Source organism: Balaenoptera physalus, assembly GCF_965194825.1.
Source record: "Balaenoptera physalus genome assembly, chromosome: 11".
Taxonomy (NCBI): Eukaryota; Metazoa; Chordata; class Mammalia; order Artiodactyla; family Balaenopteridae; genus Balaenoptera; species Balaenoptera physalus.
The window spans coordinates 65,569,027-65,591,033 of record NC_138896.1 but is presented as its reverse complement, the minus strand read 5'-3'; the positions used below and the strand labels follow the sequence as shown (position 1 = coordinate 65,591,033).

The 22,007-nt window shown below is 38.1% G+C and overlaps 1 protein-coding gene and 1 long non-coding RNA gene across 3 annotated transcripts in view; one reads left to right on the top strand and one right to left on the bottom strand.

Annotated features, from left to right (window-relative positions):
- The window catches only part of LOC309637811, a 203,931-nt gene that overhangs the window by 21,362 nt on the left and 160,562 nt on the right, over nucleotides 1–22,007 (top strand). The gene's annotated exons all lie outside the window — the stretch shown is intronic.
- Nucleotides 1–22,007, bottom strand: part of ULK4 (unc-51 like kinase 4) — a 545,664-nt gene that overhangs the window by 366,972 nt on the left and 156,685 nt on the right. For both annotated transcript variants that reach the window (XM_082412745.1, XM_082412746.1), the window contains 3 exons: nucleotides 15,380–15,513; nucleotides 13,888–14,009; nucleotides 13,683–13,739 (listed from right to left, as the gene is read on the bottom strand). In XM_082412745.1, the coding sequence (XP_082268871.1) occupies nucleotides 13,683–13,739; nucleotides 13,888–14,009; nucleotides 15,380–15,513 (313 nt within the window). The remainder of the gene's footprint in view (nucleotides 1–13,682; nucleotides 13,740–13,887; nucleotides 14,010–15,379; nucleotides 15,514–22,007) is intronic.

Below are 22,007 nucleotides of genomic sequence, written 5' to 3'. Positions count from 1 at the left end.
TTATATTTTTCTACTCTTTCTAAATTTCATGTGATAAGTAGGCATTAATTTCTTTATCCAGAAGCGGAAAGATAATATTTTTAGAAAGTCTCCTGATTGAGTTAATGCACAAAAGTCATTAGAAATTTTTTTTAATACTTCGATAATTCTACACTACACATGAATGGTAACTGCAAATAAATAATATTTATATGACAGTCCTTAAAAAAATAGTAACATTTTGCCCAAACCTCTACCTATCGTTCTTAATGAAATAACTCATGGAAGGCATTAAGTACTAAATACATATTATGAACACTATAATCATAGTTTTTAAACATGATCATATGAATAGTATATATACACTATAAACTATAATCATTTTTAAATATACAAATCACTACCAGTGAGACTAAATGTTAGAATAAAATCAATAGCAATATAAGCACAGAAAGGTCAACCTGCTAAAGTGAGGATAATCCACTTGACACATAAACCATTTCCAATGTGCCACACTTACTCACTCAGTACATTGGGACATTAGTGAGGATGGCACTAAATCAGGACAAACAGTCATCTCAAAGGGAGGTCAAGCTTTAGCTACCCTGAGCATCAGTACTGCATCAAGATGCAGCAGTCAAAGGCCTGTCTTCAAAATTCACCACTGTTCTGAGACCCTCCTACATACTTTGTACCCCAACCCCAACTCCCTTAACTGTGCCCCACACACCATGCCCATGCCTCCCTGTGGGATGACCCCCAACAATGTTTCAGAGGCAGGCCTGAGCAGCTCAGCTGTGAACAACCTGGGGTGAACCTCCCAGACCCCAAGTGAGTGCTCCGAACAGAAGGGGTGCTCCGTGAACATGATGTGAATGAAACCATCACTGCCCTGGCTAATAACAGGCAGAGCACCTGTGCTGGTGATACACGGAGACACTGCAACTGAGTGCCTGCCCCTAGCTCACAAAATAATACATATATCGTATTTTAGATATGATAACAAATAGCAAATAAAATATAAGATAGCCTTGGAATAAAAAATAATTAAGTCAGCAATTAGCCTGGAGTGGAAAATATCAATAGATCTTACTATAATCCAATGATTTTCTTAAAATTTTTGGTAAATATAAAAGCCTATAGAGTGTCCTTGTCCCCACGGTGAGCCACAACCACCCCCCACATCTGCAGGAGACCCTCCAACACTAGCAGCATGTGGGATCTTAGTTCCCAGACCAGGGATCAAACCTGCAGCCCCTGTATTGGAAGCGTGGAGTCTTAACCACTGGACTGTCAAGAACATGAGATTTTTTCCCAATCTTTAATGTGAGAATTGGGTGGAGCTTCTGGAGGTAAACCCCACAAACTGTGCCCTACCTTAGACTGAGCCCCCAGGAGTTTTTAACTCTCAAGCTAGTTCATGCTGACTCTCCAATAATTCACCATAATTACTAAAGTGTTCCTACCAGTTTATTATGAAACATAGAATCAGTTAGGAAACATATGAGTTTGTTTCCTTTAAAAAGTGAGCTAGAGATAGCCTCGTCCACCAGAGGGCAGACAGCAGAAACAAGAAGAACTACAATCCTGCAGCCTGTGGAATGAAAACCACATTCACAGAAAGACAGACAGGACGAAAAGGCAGAGGGCTATGTACCAGATGAAGGAACAAGAAAAAACCCCAGAAAAACAACTAAATGAAGTGGAGATAGGCAACCTTCCAGAAAAAGAATTCAGAATAATAATAGTGAAGATGATCCAGGACCTCGGAATAAGAATGGAGTCAAAGATTGAGAAGATGCAAGAAATGTTTAACAAAGACCTAGAAGAATTAAAGAACAAACAAACAGAGATGACCAATACAATAACTGAAATGAAAACTACACTAGAAGGAATCAATAGCAGAATACCTGAGGCAGAAGAATGGATAAGTGACCTGGAAGACAGAATGGTGGAATTCACTGCTGCAGAACAGACTAAAGAAAAAAGAAAGAAAAGAAATGAAGACAGCCTAAGAGACCTCTGGGACAACATTAAACACAAAAACATTCGCATTATAGGGGTCTCAGAAGGAGAAGAGAGAGAGAAAGGACCCAAGAAAATATCTGAAGAGATTACAGTCGAAAACTTCCCTAACATGGGAAAGGAAATAGCCATCAAAGTGCAGGGAGCACACAGAGTCCCATACAGGATAAACCCAAGGAGAAACACGCCAAGACACATAGTAATCACACTGGCAAAAATTAAAGACAAAGAAAAATTACTGAAAGCAGCAAGGGAAAAACGACAAATAACATACAAGGGAACTCCCATAAGGTTAACAGCTGATTTCTCAGCAGAAACTCTACAAGCCAGAAGGGAGTGGCATGACATATTTAAAGTGATGAAAGGGAAGAACCTACAACCGAGATTACTCGACCCAGCAAGGATCTCATTCAGATTTGATGGAGAAATCAAAAGCTTTACAGACAAGCAAAAGCTAAGAGAATTCAGCACCACCAAACCAGCTCTACAACAAATGCTAAAGGAACTTCTCTAAGTGGGAAACACAAGAGAAGAAAACAAACCCAAAACAATTAAGAAAAGGTCATAGGAACATACATATTGATAATTACCTTAAACGTCAATGGATTAAATGCTCCAACCAAAAGACACAGACTCACTGAATGGATATAAAAACAAGACCCATATATATGCTGGCTACAAGAGACCCACTTCAGACCTAGGGACACATACAGACTGAAAGTGAGGGGATGGAAAAAGATATTCCATGCAAATGGAAATCAAAAGAAAGCTGGAGTAGCAATACTCACATCAGATAAAATAGACCTTAAAATAAAGAATGTTACAAGAGACAAGGAAGGACACTACATAATGATCAAGGGATCAATCCAAGAAAAAGATATAAAAATTATAAATATATATGCACCCAACATAGGAGCACCTCAATACATAAGGCAACTGCTAACAGCTATAAAAGAGGAAATCGACAGTAACACAATCATAGTGGGGGACTTTAATACCTCACTTACACCAATGGACAGATCATCCAAAATGAAAATAAACAAGGAAACAGAAGCTTTAAATGACACAATAGACCAGATAGATTTAATTGATATTTATAGGACATTCCATCCAAAAACAGCAGATTACACTTTCTTCACAAGTGCGCATGGAACATTCTCCAGGATAGATCACTTCTTGGGTCACAAGTCAAGCCTCAGTAAATTTACGAAAATTGAAATCATATCAAGCATCTTGTCTGATCAAAACACTATGAGATTAGAAATGAATTACAGGGAAAAAAAGGTAAAAAACACAAACACATGGAGGCTAAACAATACGTTACTAAATAACCAAGAGATCACTGAAGAAATCAAAGAGGAAATAAAAAAATACCTAGAGACAAATGACAATGAAAACACGACGATCCAAAACCTATGGGATGCAGCAAAAGCAGTTCTAACAGGGAAGTTTATAGCTATGCAAGCCTACCTCAAGAAACAAGAAAAATCTCAAATAAACAATCTAATCTTACACCTAAAGGAACTAGAGAAAGAAGAACAAACAAAACCCAAAGTTAGCAGAAGGAAAGAAATCATAAAGATCAGAGCAGAAATACATGAAATAGAAACAAAGAAAACAACAGAAAAGATCAATAAAACTAAAAGCTGGTTCTTTGAGAAGATAAACAAAACTGATCAACCATTAGCCAGACTCATCAAGAAAAAGAGGGAGAGGACTCAAATCAATAAAATTAGAAACGAAAAAGGAGAAGTTACAACAGACACAGCAGAAATACAAAGCATCCTAAGAGACTACTACAAGCAACTCTATGCCAATAAAATGGACAACCTGGAAGAAATGGACAAATGTGTAGAAAGGTATAACCTTGCAAGACTGAACCAGGAAGAAATAGAAACTATGAACAGACCAGTCACAAGCAATGAAATTGAAACTGTGATTTAAAATCTTCCAACAAACAAAAGCCCAGGACCAGATGGCTTCACAGGTGAATTCTATCAAACATTTAGAGAAGAGCTAACACCCATCCTTCTCAAACTCTTCCAAAAAATTGCAGAGGAAGGAACACTCCCAAACTCATCCTATGAGGCCACCATCACCCTGATACCAAAACCAGACAAAGATACTACAAAAAAAAGAAAATTACAGACCAATATCACTGATGAACATAGATGCAAAAATCCTCAACAAAATACTAGCAAACAGAATCCAACAACACATTAAAAGGATCATACACCATGATCAAGTGGGATTTATCCCAGGGATGCAAGGATTCTTCAATATACGCAAATCAATCAATGTGACACACCATATTAACAAATTGAAGAATAAAATCCATATGATCATCTCAACAGATGCAGAAAAAGTTTTTGACAAAATTCAACACCCACTTATGATAAAAACTCTCCAGGAAGTGGGCATAGAGGAAACCTACCTCAACATAATAAAGTCTATATATGACAAACCCACAGCAAACATCATTCTCAATGGTGAAAAACTGAAAGCATTTCCTCTAAGAGCAGGAACAAGATAAGGATGTCCACTCTCACCACTATTATTCAACAGAGTTTTGGAAGTCCTAGCCATGGCAATCAGAGAAGAAAAAGAAATAAAAGGAATACAAATTGGAAAAGAAGAAGTAAAACTGTCACTGTTTGCAGATGACATGATACTATACATAGAGAATCCTAAAGATGCCACCAGAAAACTACTAGAGCTAATCAATGAATTTGGTAAAGTTGCAGGATACAAAATTAATGCATAGAAATCTCTTGCATTCCTATACACTAATGATGAAAAATCTGAAAGAGAAATTAAGGAAACACTCCCATTTACCACTGCAACAAAAAGAATAAAATACCTAGGAATAAACCTACCTAGGGAGACAAAAGACCTGTATGCAGAAAACTATAAGACACTGATGAAAGAAATTAAAGATGATACAGACAGATGGAGAGATATACCACGTTCTTAGATTGGAAGAATCAATATTGTGAAAATGACTATACTACCAAAAGCAATGTACAGATTCAATGCAATCCCTATCAAACTACCACTGGCATTTTTCACAGAACTAGAACAAAAAATTTGAGTCCTCTCCCTCTTTTTCTTGATGAGTCTGGCTAATGGTTGATCAGTTTTGTTTATCTTCTCAAAGAACCAGCTTTTAGTTTTATTGATCTTTTCTGTTGTTTTCTTTGTTTCTATTTCATGTATTTGTATGGAAACACAAAAGACCCCAAATAGCCAAAGCAATCTTGAGAACGAAAAATGGAGCTGGGGGAATCAGGCTCCCTGACTTCAGACTATACTACAAAGCTACAGTAATCAAGACAGTATGGTACTGGCACAAAAACAGAAACATAGATCAATGGAACAGGATAGAAAGCCCAGAGATAAACCCATGTACATATGGTCACCTTATCTTTATAAAGGAGGCAAGCATATACAGTGGAGAAAAGACAGCCTCTTCAATAAGTGGTGCTGGGAAAACTGGACAGGTACATGTTAAAGTATGAAATTAGAACACTCCCTAACACCATACACAAAAATAAACTCAAAATGGATTAAAGACCTAAATGTAAGGCCAGACAGTATCAAACTCTTAGAGGAAAACATAGGCAGAACACTGTATGACATAAATCACAGCAAGATCCTTTTTGACCCAGCTCCTAGAGAAATGGAAATAAAAACCAAAATAAACAAATGGGACCTAATGAAACTTAAAGGCTTTTGCACAGCAAAGGAAACCATAAACAAGACAAAAAGACAACCCTCAGAATGGGAGAAAATATTTGCAAACAAATCAGTGGACAAAGGATTAATGTCCAAAATATATAAACAGCTCGTGCAGCTCAATATTAAAAAAACAAACAACCCAATCCAAAAATGGGCAGAAGACCTAAATAGACATTTCTCCAAAGAAGACATACAGATGGCCAAGAAGCACATGAAAAGCTGCTCAACATCACTAATTATTAGAGAAATGCAAATCAAAACTACAATGAGGTATCACCTCACACCAGTTAGAATGGGCATCATCAGAAAATCTACAAACAACAAATGCTGGAGAGGGTGTGGAGAAAAGAGAACTCTCTTGCACTGGTGTTTGGAATGTAAATTGATACAGCCACTATGGAGAACAGTATGGAGGTTCCTTAAAAAACTAAACATAGAATTACCATGTGATCCAGCAATCCCACTTCTGGGCATATACCCAGAGAAAACCATAATTCAAAAAGACACATGCACCCCAATGTTCATTGCAGCACAATTTACAATAGTCAGGACATGGAAGCAACCTAAATGCCCATCGACAGACGAATGGATAAAGAAGATGTGGTACATATATACAATGGAATATTACTCAGCCATAAAAAGGAATGAAATTGGGTCATTTGTTGAGATGTCAATGGATCTATAGACTATCATATGGAGTGAAGTCAGTCAGAAAGAGAAAAACAAATATTGTATATTAACCCATATATGTGGAACCTAGAAAAATGGTACAGATGAACCGGTTTGCAGGGCAGAAATTGAGATACAGATGTAGAGAACAAATGTATGGACACCAAGGGGGCAAAGCGGCGGCGGGGGGGGGGGGGTCGGGGGTGTGTGATGAACTGGGCATTTGGGATTGACATGTATACACTGATGTGTATAAAAGTTATGACTAATAAGAACCTGCTGTATAAAAAAATAAAATAAAATTTAAAAAAAAGACTATATATAACATACACAAAAGCAGATATATAGATAGATTTTATGTTATAAAGAATAAAGACTCTTAAACCCACCATTCAAGTTAAGAACTAAGATATTCCCAATTCTTTGCATGAGCTTCCCACATCCCACCTGCCTGTTATTCCTCCAGAGATAACCAGTGTCATGAATTTATCATTTCTTCAGCATTTCTTAATAGTTTTACCACATATACATGTGTCTCTAAATACTATATTCTTTGTTTTAGTATTTTTAAACTTTACTGAAATGATATCAAACTGTATACAGTTCATACAGATGGGACAGCATGTAGCCATTAAAATGTGAAAAAAAAATGTAAGATACATGAAAATAGTTATGATACAACGTTAAATGGAAAAAAGAATACAAATCTATATATACACAACATAGTTTCCACCACATGTGTTGGTATAAGTCATATACATATCTTATACATACATACATAGATTTCTACACACAAATGCATATACATGAATTGAAAACACTAAGTAAACAACAATATGTTAACAATGGTTGTTAAACACTGATAGTTATAGGTGATTTTTTTCTTCCAATATCACTATAATTTTCTACATTTTCTTTAATAAGCATATATTTTATACATGCTTGAATTCTTCAGTCTATCACTAAAACAAAAAAGACTAACAACGAAATAACATAATAAATAATAAAAAGAGGCACTGTAAGCTTTTCATAATAATTTGGCTGAAATAATTTCATAAAATTTCAACATGGGCACATAACTTTTGCTGAATAAATATGGATTTGATGTTGAAAAGAGTTCATAAAAAGATGTCTTTTGACTTCAATAAATCTACTTAAATGTCTATAGCTTACTTAAGTAAAGAAAGAAGAGGGAGAACAGTGTTTATAGTATGATCTTTCTATATAATTTTTTTAAGAATATATAGATAATATACAAACATAGATGTGAACAAAAATTTTCGAGGAAGAAATCACAGGAACCACTCGCAGAGGCTCCCTTTGGGGAGGACTACTGGCCCAGGAGGTACGCTTTCACTATTCATTTTCTGCTTTTCTGCACTGTTGGAATTTTCTAGCTATGCACATGCATTAATTTGTTTTCTGTTTTAACAGCGACAAGGGTTTTCTAGATGGTGAAACTATAGGGTTCTTTCAATTTATGTTCTTCCTTATACTTCCCCAGTTTAATTTTTAAAAAAATCCCTACTGAATGTTTCATTGATTTACCAATTTAAATCTCTTTGGATCTATTACTTCTTCTTCATTCTCAGTGTAATAGGAATTAATCAGGTGAGAGTGAGGACAGGGCAGGAGGCATTGCAGATTCAAGGAGAGGAGGGAACGTATGAACAGTCATCTAGGTGAGCGCGAAGGTGTATAAATTAGGAAAAGGCACTAGATGTCCCAGTCTGCAGAGAGGGCTTGTTTGAGATGAGCAGTCATGAATTTAAAGTGAGTCCAGCTATTTTCGTCGTGTTTTCCTCTAGCCATATTTAGTCACTCAAAGCAAGGGAGGGGTAGGTAGAGAATTAAACTGAACAAGGACTTGGGTTTGCCAGAGGAGGACAACGGAGGAAGAGACAAGAAAGGGATTACGGGTGTGTGTGGCAGGGATAGGGGTTGAACCAGGGCCTCTAAGCGGAGTAAAGTGAAAAGTCACTGGGCCCCGGGAGGGCAGGATGGTGAGTGCAAAGTAGTAAAAGGCCAATTTAAGTCTCAGAGGAATTAAAAGGCTGCTGGAGATGGGGAGCAGGGCTAGAGAGCTGAAAATTAGGTGTGGGAGCCAGAGAGCAGTGCCGCTGAATATAAGGCCATGGGCGGAGGGAGCTGAGAGAGGGAAAGACAAGCTCATGGGGAGAGAGGTGGTCGAGGAGCTGAGAGGCTGAGGTGTTGGAAGGATCCTCCCCAGGGATACCCGATTCTCTAAGAATGACAGTGAGCCCAGTGCCAGAAGACTCTGAGCGAGAAGCAATGACCCAGAAAAATCTGTAGATGACCACAGTACATGGGGCATCTTCTAAGGGTGTGAGCTTCAAAGCTGGGAGTTTAGCAGGGGAACAAATAGGATGGGCACTTACTGTGGGGCAGAAAAATGGCCCTATCTAGAGAGAAAAAGGGAAAGCTGTGCCTCCAGGGCAGACCAGTGCCCTGCATTACTATTCAGTACTTCAGAGAAGCTGAGAAGAAGCTCTCAAAGCAAGGTGGGTATATCAATTCAGGGTCTGTATAAAAAAAAAAAGAAAAGAAAAAAGGAAAAGAAAGGAAAAAACCTTACAACAAGAACATTCGTGTGGCAATGAATAAGTATACAGTCAGCAGAAACTAACACACCATTGTAAAGCAATTATACTCCAATAAAGATGTTTAAAAAAAATAATTATAGAGTATATTTTTAAAAATACAAGAGTACACTCACTCCCTCTGCTTTATCTGCTACATGTGAAGTCACAATCTATCAACAAAACAACATTCACTTAAAATAAAAATCTGCAGGGAATTCCCTGGCAGTCCAGTGGTTAGGACCCGGAGCTTCCACTGCAGGGGGCACGGGTTCAATCCCTGGTCAGGGAACTAAGATCCCGCAAGCTGCACAGTGCAGCCAAAAAAATAAAGTTAAATAAATAAAAATCTGCAGAGGGCAGGAGTATGTCTTTTAATAATCATCCCAACGCCCAGGATGAGTGAAGATTTATCAATGACAGAGATTGTAATCATATTCTTATGTGAAAAATCACAATAATTTTATCATTTCTTTCATTTGAAAATTTGAATTTTGATGTCTTTTTGTAGAAAACTATAACCACCACACAACCACTGTACTTTTATAAACTGATGAGGCCAGAAGTTAAGAAACAAAGTCCTCTTCCTCAGCTCATTAATCAAGAGTATTTTCAGAAGGACACAAGAAACACAGTGAACATCAGGATAATACACATCATGAGTTCTCAAACAGATTTCCTTCATGTCATTGCTTCTTGTTTCTCAGCCCAATTCAACGGAGGCTCGAAAGAACTATGGTGAAATTAACCGCGGAACTTCCTCATAGCACTTCCCTAGATGCTTCACTGCTAAAAGTATCCCTAGGTACTTTTTTTTTTTTTTTTTTTTTTTACTGGAGAGGGAGGCAGATACAATGGCACATTGCTTCTGCCAATAAGAAGTGAAAATAGAAATTATCAGCTATGTAGTCCTCTTTGGCCTGGACCCTTTGAAAGCTTAATAATGGTTTAAAAGTGCCCTGTTATAAATTGCTTCCAAACACTTGCCTCTTGAAAACATAAAGAGACCAAAACTTTATTTTACTTGGGGAAGAAGAAGTGTTTACAAAAAGTTAATTCCTCTACTCATGCCTCCATATAAGAAGTATCCTGGGGACTTCCCTGGTGGTGCAGTGGTTAAGAATCCGCCTGCCAATGCAGGGGACACGGGTTCAAGCCCTGGTCCGGGAAGATCCCACATGCTGCGGAGCAACTAAGCCCATGCGCCACAACTACTGAGCCTGTGCTCTACAGCCCGCGAGCCACAACTACTGAAGCCCGCGCACCTAGAGCCCGTGCTCCGCAACAAGAGAAGCCACCGCAGTGAGAAGCCCGTGCACTGCAGCAAAGAGTAGCCCCCGCTCGCCGCAACTAGAGAAAGCCCACGCGTAGCAACGAAGACCCAACACAGCCAAAAATAAATAAATAAAACAAATTTACTTAAAAAAAAAAAAAAAAAGAAGTATCCTGAATTTTTCTACCAAAAAGATAAAAGATGTCTATAGGTTAACAGGCAAACCATACCTGGTGCCAGTAGGAAAACTGAAGCCAATGGGAAGCACAATTCCAATGCCCCCTCCAGCCTGTGCCTTCAGGAAACTTCTAACGAGGGGAGATCATACCAACCCTGACTGCTGTCCCCACACCACCTGAGGCAGGCCAGCAGTTCCTGGAGAGCTCCTTTAGCAGAAGTCCAAGTATACAGCTACTAAAGGTGGACCAAGTTTGAATACCTCAAATTAAGGTGTATTTTTTAAATATAAAAGGACAACGGGCCTGCCATAATACAGTAGCTACTCAACCAGACATATTTTGAGAAACACTAAAACTAATATTTACCTGCAGGTAGAACAATAGGGCTTTCACAACACAGTGCTAAGGGTATACACATGAATGGTCTGGTTCCTCAGGCCACCAGGACAGCAGAAGCACTGTGCCCTGGCCAGTTCCACAAAGCCATTCTGCACACTGGCCTACAAACATTTATAATTGTGCAGCCTTCCCACCACCCCCCCCAAAACAAACAAACAAACAAACCCAAAACCTCTCAAACAACTTCAGGAAAGCCTTGCCTATGCAAAATGTAAAGTAATTCTTTTAAAGCAGAAAACTCAAGAGGCTTTACTGTGCAAATCTGCACCATGAACTTCTAAGGGGCTGCCGGCTGCCGGGGAGTTGCCTATGCCTCCGGCACCAGAGGCGCACTGTGACTTCAACAATATTTGTGGCATCTTCTGAGTAGACTGTGAATCAACTCAAAGAAGCAACATCTAACTCTCAACGGTTCATCATAACGTACACTAGAGCTGGGTGGGTAACTAAATCCAGGTCCTTGATTTTAGCCAATACTATTGTCCCTGGACTAGTGTCTCATCAGTGCCATCAACACCGAGTAAAGAAAGATGAACACACAGCTAAGGCCAAATAACAGATGAGGTAAGAAAAACAACAAAAGATTTCTGGGACTGGCCATGACTCAAACCAGGAAAATGGTCCAAAGAGAGCCAAAAGACCTTTTTCATTATGTATATAAACTCCCAGTACTTGAGCGACATTATCAGGGAAAAGACTGCTAAAGAATTTTCAGTAGCACAATTACCTTTGAACTAGGCAAGTTATTTTGCATCCCCTGAAAGTGCTTTTGTTAAGAAAACCCATACAGAGCCCTACAGAACACCCCCAACCTTCAAAGGGTACACCCACTCCTGGGAGAAGAAGATGAGGAGGCCCTTTCTCAATGGAAGCCGATGAATTACATGGAGCAGATGAGGTCTCCCTAAGAGACATATCTGTAATTCCTGAAAAGTCCACAAAGACTTTTTTATGTTGGAGACACTTGGTAGTTCCTTGAAAACCTAAACTGTACTCAGTTAATGTAGGCAGAGAAAAGTACTACACACGAGAAAAAATAGGAGAATGAACACAATTATATCTGTCCCAAACAATCACTGTGCCAAAATATTCCAAGGTGGGCTACAAGGGCAAAATTACTATTTTCAGGCATCAATATGTTAGTGCAATGGAGTTACAAATATAGAATTATAGTTCTGCCAAAAATGATGCCCACATTGTCCTTTAAAATGATTAATAAACAAATTAAAGGAGGTGGCAGACAAAATTCTAATAATTTTCAAATTCATGAATGTGCTACGAAAATTATGTGCCTTGTAGAATTCAGGACTCAAGGATGATAACACTTTGAAAATGAGTACAAAAGGACCCGCACTGCACTGACTAAACACACTGCTTACAAAAACCAGTGACCTCTCTACTCAACATTCATACTTCAAAACATCATACTTCACCGTATGATGACTCTTCTAGGAAACTATATTCTCACTTGTGGGTGGCAATCATTTTTTTTTTTTATTCCAAACAAGCAGTAAAATTGAGATGTTTACTTCATTTTAACTAGATACCTATATGACATGGCATTTTGAAAATCTCCGTTCACTGTTTATTATTAATATCAAAGTAAGACCAAAGATGCTGTGTGACCAATGTCTTAGTTTTCCCTTTGTACAGCTCCCCATTTTATCAACAGTACATACTGTAACTATTCCAGGCAAGGGGAAAAGATAACATAATTCACGAGCCACAGCTTGAACAAAGAGACTATTTTTTGTGAGCAAAAATCAAAGTGAAAGATAATATGATTTGTTTTTCATTGTTACTCATCTCATCAAAATTAAAGGCAAGGTTAGATTGAGCTCAAAAAAAAAAAAAATTGAGCTCAAGTTAGAGAAATACCATCACAAAAAGAGACACTGCACAAAACTCAACAATGTTAGCCAAAGTAAATGATACTATATTCCCAGAATTCCATTTTTTATATATGTATAAATCTGTTCTCTTTCAGATTCTTTTCCATTATAGGTTATTATAAGATACTAAATACAGTTCCCTGTGCTATACAGTAGGCCCTTTCTGGTTATCTATTTTCTAAATATTAGTGTGTATATGTTAATCCCAAACTCCTGATTTATCCCTCCTCTACCTTCCCCTTTGGTAACTATAAATTTGTTTTCTATGTCTGTGATTCTGTTTCTGTTTTGTAAATAAGTTCATTTGTATCATTTTTTTTAGATTCCACATATATGCAATATCATATGATATTTGTCTGTCTGACTGACTTTGCTTATTAATATGATAATCTCTCTAGGTCCATCCCTGTTGCTGCAAATGGCATTATTTCATTCTTTTTTATGGCTGAGTAATATTCCATTGTATATATGTACCACATCTTCTTTATCCGTTCTTCTGTCCATGGACATTTAGGTTGTTTCTATGTCCTGGTTGTTGTAAACAGTGGTGCTATAAACGTAGGGGTGCACATACCAAAGTGTATCAAAGTGCACACTTTAAATATAAATATATAAAAATTTTTTAATTTATTATTTTAAATTTTTTCATGATGTTTAATATCAAAATCTATGAAATTGTTTTCTATGGACTTATTTACGCTACTTGGGTCTGTCTCTGAACAAAGTGCATTATCAGGAGAGAATGTATTTTTCCTCCAAATGTCAAATTTTCTTACAGTCAACAGATAAAAATATAAAAAGGTCACTTCCCTAGAGACAAATAAATACCACTAAGATTTTTAAATTACCTCATTCTGACACCAAATCCCACAAACAGTAGAGACAGCCACATTTTTATTAGGAACGTGAAGAATTCAGCATTACTCACAAGAATAGTTCCGTAACTGAAAAGGAACTCTTCTGTTACAACTTGAGGTCGAAATACCTGTGTGATGAAAGTTTCCACAGATTAAATCCCGAAAGCCACGTACAAAAGAAAAATGAAAATGTTTTGTCTGAGTTGATGTTTCTCAGCTCCAGTTTACAAAGAAGGGAGTGACATTTATATACATTTTTTCCAAACAGGATGATACCTGAGACGTTACGAGGTGAAGCACTATAGGCATGAGGGGGAGACACATCTTCAGCTGCTTCGCTTGAACTGTGGATGGGTGTTTACGACCAGAAACGTTCGCCAAGGCGTTCAGAATGTCACCTGCGAAGCACACCCCAGAGGACACGTGAGGTTAGAGACCACAGATACGTAGGGACCACTGGTTGTGGGCTGAACACTAATGGGATTGCTGAGTGAAGCAATTAATCTCCAAATAAAAGAAGTGGGTAGAAGCTGCATTGTTTTATTCACAACTCTTGACATTACAACAGAAAGTTGTGGCCTCTGGGGTCAGGATGGATATAAAATTGATCTCTCACCTAGAAATTTAAAATAGAAATGATTTTTTTTTTTTGCACTTTCCGAATTTCAACCATGAGCACTCATTACTTTTGTAAACAGAAAAAAGTTATTAAAAAATTACAAGTGAACAGATTATAGATCAGAATTTTTTAATAATAGAACAGGATGGTAGTAATAAGATATCAATTCCTAATACTGCTCATTGGATGGCAAGTCCAATAATAAATAAAACTTGTTTGTTGGATACCTGAATACCTCATCTCCTGAGATAGGACGAGTCAGGTAATAAGAAACTCAACTACCAATTGACCAGCTCATGGCCTTTGGTTTGCAGATTTTAAAAAGGTTACAATCCAAACAAATTTTGAAATGCTCTATTTTCAGTCATTAACAGGCAAAAATTTCCCACAGTATTAGTAAGGAGCAAAAAGTTACTGTCAAATCAGCCATGAAGATATTTTCATTACTTTGATTTAATATTCTGAATTTCTGCATCTAAATAGCTTTTACCATAACGGGTTGGGTCAAATTTAACATTTTAAACATTTCTGGTTTATAGCTACATCTTCTGGAAAAGCATGGAATGAGATTTAAACTAAACGTACGCATTCCTTAGATTATTTTCATGTCTGTAAATAACAGTGGCATAACCAATTTTGTTAGCTGTAATAGACATCCTTTGCAAATCATTATTACTTTCATCTTTTTTTCAGACCAAAGAAATTTTCAAACTTTGAACTTTAATATCAAAATTCTTTAATATTAACTTTAAAATTTTTTTAACAAAAAATAAATTTGTGGCTATAACCTGAAGGAAAAAGCTTTTCTTCAGGATTATGCAGAGAGAAATCTTGAGAAAAGTTACCTAAAATGATAGCCTAAGTCCAATTTTAACCAATTAAAATGCTTTCCTTCTATTTTCCAAAACTGCTAGATGACACTCAATGTAACCGTTAGCCTGCTCATTGCCTCATTCATGTCACTGATACAAAATAATTATGAGAACAGATAAGGCACATTCAAATTTTGAAACTACACATTCAAGAAAAAGTGTCATTGCACTCGCCTGCAAAACACAGACTGGCAAGAACAAAAAAAGAAATGATGCCGAAATGCCAAGTCGCAGAAAGGTAAGCAGCAAGGGGCCTGAGGACGAGACTCCAATTTACCCAGGATTCGTGGCAGTTCCTGCACGATGTGACAGATGAGCAGGTCCAGGCATTTGGACAGGTACTCATTGCCGCTTTGCTGTTCCTTGCCTGGAGTGGTCTTTCTGCTGTCTCTCTCGATGTACATCACCAGTCTACACACAGCAAAACGCAAAAGATTACCTCTCATGATAAAACAGTTGATAGCACCTGCCCAAACATGCCACCAAGGCAAGTGTTTCCAGGGGGCACAGTCCCCATCTTGTTGACATTTAGATTTGGAGCAACTTGTCAAGCACAGTCTATTTTTGCCTTAGAAAAATCGAAACATTTATGCAGAGAGAAAATAAGGCAACTTTGAATCTCTCTGCCAATGTATTACAAAACAATGCCCTGACTTCCTTTGCCTCTGGCCCATGAAAGGAAACCACATTCTTCAGATGACAGATGAAAGGCAAACAAAAGTGTCTGGAGAGAAGAGGGCTTTGGTGTTTTGAAGATTCAGAGTAGAACCACAAGTTGTCTGCACTTGTGTTGGTCATCAGTCTTAAACTTGCTCTGAACCCCAGGCAAGTCACATAAATTCCAGTTCTTTCACTAAACTGTGTATATAAATCCAAAGAAAAAGTTTCATTTCAGCACTGGGTGATATAGATAGCAGACACTATCTGAACACCTGGATTTCACATGCCCATTTGTCCACTGGTTTTATGAAATCTGTCTCAATAAACTTATTTCTTCTTCAAACAATTGGCATTTATTAAATATCAATCTCTGAACCAACTGCCTCCAATCCAGAACTAGGGGACATACTGAATCATCAGTCTGGTTACTTAGGGTATTGTTGAAAAGTTTTAGGCCCACGTTTCCTTCCCTTTGCTGGACCCACTCCCCAAGTTCCTAGTCCCCGAAACTCTCTAAAAGGCAATGAGTCCCCTGACTTCAAAGGCCCCTTTACAGCAATCTCCCTTGCTGGACTCCCTTGCCATTATCCATCTCTCCAGCTCTGTTGCAATCACTCATCCCATCCAACTTCTACTTCTCAGAACTTCCAAAAATTTCCACTATAAACCGGAAAGGGGTGGTTCTGGACACAATACACATACGTAACGTACACTGAAATCTTAACACTTAGCATTTACATGGTTCTCTTAGTAGATTTATGCATCCTCTTGCCTTCCTGCTTATTATTATTTGGAGCCCTATTAGTAAACACCTGGGAATGAAACCAAATCAGAAGTTTGGTTAGTTGACACCTGTTCCATCAGCCCAGCTAAGGAGCGGGACCAGAAAATACCATCTTCCTTTTTGGTTCCCCAAGATGGGTCGCGATATCTCCCTGCCCAGTCTCGCCATCTGCTGAACAGCTTTTCCAACATTAAAGATTCCGGCATTTAACTGCATCCCCTCCAAGCTAAGTATTACAAACATGCCCTCTGACCATAATCTGCTCTTATTCCTACTTGCACGATCTTCCACTGTGACAGTTCTTCAGCCTGCTGGGAACTTCCACTAATTGAAACCATGACATCTTCTCCCAATCCATCAGCACTTCTTCACTTACACTCTTGCCCTCTTTCTTTTCTTTGCACCCATGTAGCCAAATGATTTGGATGAATCCAATGATCTATATACTTTCTGTACATCTGCAGAGAGGCGGCTCAAGTTAAACATGGGGCAGATTCACTCCACTGTAAATGCATGTCACCAATACTCAGTGGCACTGAATAGCACCAGCGACCCAACTACATTTCACTGGTCGACTTATTCCCAGTCTATCTTCAAATTTTTCTTCTCTTTAAACCCTGAAATTTCCATCTTCTCATGAGACTCTCAGTGAGTGCTTTTGCCTCCTACTGTACAGAGAAAATAGAGAGCATCACGAAAAAAACTCTTCTTCCTAATTCTCAGTTGACTGTACGTCCTATCCTAGGCTCCTTTCCTCCCATCACAACTGCAGACCTCTCTCTCCCTCCAACTGTGCTTTGGATCACATTCCCTTCCACTTTCTCAGAACCTTAAAACTGCCAATTACTCGTTTTCTACTTTTATATATTCACTCTCTCCCATTTAACAAAACGCTTTTCACATCCTTCTACCAACTGCCCCATTGCCTCTCTCCTCCCTTTCTCGGTAAAACCTCTTAAAAGAGAAATCTACACCTTGTATCTCCATTGTTCCTCCTAACTTCCTCAACCCACCACAATCTGCTCTCACTCCCATCACTTGCTCTGAGGTCACCAACAACCTCCATGACATCAAAGCCAACGGACATCTGTCTGCCTTCACCTGTCTGAACAATTCAGCAGCGTTCAATACAGTTGCCACTCCTGCTCCTCTATACATCATGACAGCATACAGTTCTAGTTTCCTTCTCTGGTTTCTTTAGTTGTTCCTTCTCTGTGTCTTTTGTTGGTTCATGCTCCTAAATGCTCAAATCTATCAAAACTCAGTTCTGGGTCCACTACTCTTTTCTTTCTACCCATCTCACGCAGGTCATCTCATCCCCACCCATGATTTAATTTACCACCTATCTACACAGACGTTTTCCAATCACCTATGTACAGCCCAAACCTGGTGTCTCAAGCTACAGACCTGTACATTCAACTGCTGACTTGACTTGACATCTGCTTTTGCTTGTCTCAAAGGCATTCCTAATACTACATATCCCAAAAAACCACCATTATCATCCCAACAAAACTGGTTGTCTTTCAGAATGTAATATTCCACCATACAGCATCACTCTCTACCAGCTAGACACCCAGGAGTCATCCTTCTCACCTCCCTTTCTCTCACTTCCCACACCAAGTCAATCATTAAATACTCCTTAAACCATTACACTTTTCCACTCCTCACCAAATGCAAGCTTCCAAACTCCCTTCTCCTTCTTCTACGACCAGAGCCTCCCAGCTGGCCTACCTGCTTCTACTCTGTCTAATCCTTACACACCTTACATCTAAACTGATCTTGTCCACCACCTTGCTCCTGTGTTTAAAACCCTTCAGTGGAACCCCACTCTTCTTAACATGGGAGTTCTTAACACTCCTTATCATAACTTACAACGCCCTCAACTATCTCTCCAGCTTCCACTTGCTTTCTCTCCCCCGCAGTCATACTGTTCTTCTTGCAGTCCCTCAAACTCAATATCTCCCCCAGCAACAAGGTACTGCCTCTCTGCCTGCATGGCTTTTCTCTCCGCTCCTTGCCAGTGAACTCTTATACATATTTCATAATTCACTGTTTTCACTGACTTCTTAAATTAAATCTATGACATTGTCTCATAGCATTAAGGCCCTTACCCAACTGCAATTTCTTAATATATTTTTTATTATCTGATAATGTTTGTCATTCCAGTAAATTTAAAAATAGCCAAGGGCAAGGACTGTATCTGATTTTTCTCACCACAACATCACTGCACTTACGGGCATAGTTCCTGACACAAAATAAGGGCTCAATAAACATCAGCTGAATAGATACATATGGCTGTTGAGATTGCAGTAAGACTTTACCTAGTCCTCTACATCAATTCCTTGGTCCTTATTTTCCCCAAGGCCTTTTTCTTAATTCTACTGTTTGATTATACTGCTGGATCACATAAGAAGTAAAAAATCTTCTGCTTAGGAAAAGATACCATGAGCAAAACCAAGACACAAATAAATTGGGGAAAAATACTTCCCCCATTTGGTCATCAATAGATAAATGGATAAAAAAAGATGTGGTGTATACATGCAATGGAATTATCACTGCTTTGCAGCACAAGGATGGAACTTAAGGACATTATGCTAAGTTAAAATAAGCCAGACAGAGAAAGATAAACACTGCATGGTATTACTTATATGTGGAATCTTAAAAAAAATGTCAAACTCATAGAAAACTAAGAATAGAAAAGTGGTTGCCAGGGGTTGGGGTCAATAGCGAGAAGCTGGTATAAGGGTACAAAACTTTAAGCACAAGATGAATAAGTTCTGAGGGTCTAACGTAAAACCTGGTGACTATAATTGAGAACACTGTATTATACAGTTCAAATTTTCTAAGAGTAAAACTTAAATGTTCTCACCAAACACAAAAACAGAAAATATGTGAAGTGACGGATGTGTTACCTAGATAGGAGGATCCTTTCACAATGTATGTATATATCAAAGCACCACGATGTACACTTTAAATATCTTATAATTCTATATGTCAAATATATCTCAATAAAGCTAAAAAATTTTTAAGACAAATTGGGAAAAAACATTTCCAATTCCTATTAAAATACTTGTATACATATGACACACAGCAACAATTTGAGGTGGAAACTGTCCAGCAAAAGGGGACTGGTTAAATAAAATACAGTCCACCATTACAATGTAGCGACCAAAAAAAATGAGCAAGCTCTACATATATTTTGGAAAAAAACGCAAGATATGTTAAGTAAAACAAGCAAAGTTCAAAATAGTATGCTTTTGTGTAACAAGAGAGGGATATAATCTATATTCACTTTTGCTTGGATTTAAAAAAAAATTCTGGACGGATGAATAAGCAAGTAATAATAATGCTTTATTTTGTATGATGGTGATCTGGGGCTGTGGAGCATGAGGTGTAATTTCTTACTTTTTGAATTTTTTTGGATTATGAGCCATGAGTAGGAGTTATATATTCAAAACTTAAGTTAAAATGTTTTGAAAACATGAAGTAATATCCTTGTTCTACACAGCCAATTTTTTCAAAGAAATTTTTAGGTGATGTAATGCTCAATTACACAGGATACGCTACCAGATGATAAATGCTGAGTGCCCTGCAACAAGACTACCACTTTCTGTAAGAGCTGTAGACCTCCATCTTCTCACTGTGTCAAGAGTCAGGATGACTTTAAAAAAGAGGTAAATCAACAGCAATACCACACCAGTACCCCAAAACTTTATTATGGCCTGTGCCCCATTATGATTTCTAGATTATTTTTCTCCTTTCCTTCAGTAGGGTCATTCTTTTAACTTGATAATATTGACAGAGATTTCAACAAATCTGGCTATAATTTCCAGCCCTAGCACTTTCTAACAGCGTGATCTTGAACAAGTTTCTTAAGCTCTTTAAAGCTTCAGTTTTCTCATTATAAATGGAATGAACTTATTTACAAAACAGAAACACACTCACAGACATAGAGAACAAACTTACGGCTACCAAAGGGGGAAGGGGAGAGAGGGATAAATTGAGAGTATGGGATTAACAGATATACAGTACTATATATAAAACAGATAAACAACAAGGACTTACTGTGTAGCAGAGGGAACTATATTCAGTATCTTGTAATAAACTACAGTGGAAAAGAATTGAAAAAATATAGATATATATACATATATATGTATAACTCACTTTGCTGTACACCTGAAACTAACACAATACTGTAAATCAACTATACTTCAATTAAAAAAAAAGAAATGTCCCACTTCACAACACTGCCAAACCGTTTCCCAAAATGGTTGTCCCAATTACTCCCACCAGCAGTGTACAAGTTCCCCTGAGCAACTACCTCACCAATATCTAGTAGTATCCAATTTTTACTCATTTATATCTTGTGGTGTTAATGTGAACTTTAGTAATTATTAATATGGTAAGCATATTCTGATATTTCTTTGTTGTTCATATTTTCTCTTTTGTGCAATACCTGTTCCGGTCTTTTGCTCATTCTCCCATGGGTTATTGATCTTTTGTTATTGACTTGGAGGCATTATTTATATGATCCAGAACTGTCCTTCTCCCCCTTCCTTTTTTTTTTTTTCCTTCTTTCTCTTTCTTCTCCTTTGAGTGTCTTTCACACAGAAGTCTTCAATCCACTGGAAACTGATTTATCATATGGATTTCGGAAGAAGTCTAATTCCACTGGTTTTCCAAGTAGATAACCACTTGCCCTGGTACCATGCATTGAAAAGATACTTCTAAAAACTAAGGGTAAAGGAAAAGGAGCAAAAGTACAAGTATTTGGCAAAATCTGATTAAAAAGTGTTTGATCTGTAGATTACCTCCTCTACCCAATGAATCTAGGTGACTACTGCCAGACTTGCACACAGGTGGAAGTCTGGAGATTTATTCTCTAAAGAAAGTCAAACAGAAAGTTTCTGGACTAGGAGAAAGCAAACCAAGCCAAAGAGGGAGCCACTAGGGGAATTCCCCGGCAGTCCAGTGGTTAAGACTCTGCGTTTTCATTGCCGAGGGCACAGGTTCAATCCCTGGTAGAGGAACTAATTCCACAAGCCACATGGTGCAGCCAAAAAAAAAAAGAGGGGGCCACCAAACAAAACCGGGAGACTAGGTGAATTTCTACACAATGAATACTAGAACTTCCAGCTGCCTTCCCCACGGTGGCTCCCCAGACCCAGGCAGCCAAGTCCCTGCCCTCCAGGCTGACACCTGGAACGCACTTCGGTGAAACTAACTAGCCCAAGAGAAACACCCTAGAGATATTGATGCTAAAGTTCATGTCAAAATGCCCATACAGATGATCTTGGTGTGAAGCTCAAAGTCAACAAAATCTGCCCATGCGCTGAGAACTTCTAGAACAGGTTGGCATTCCCTCAACTCTTCAACCACCTAACTAAATATTACCAGTTATCTGAGAGCATGCCTTCTTTGTTTGACATTATATTTGCAGATCTTCATCTACATTCTTTTT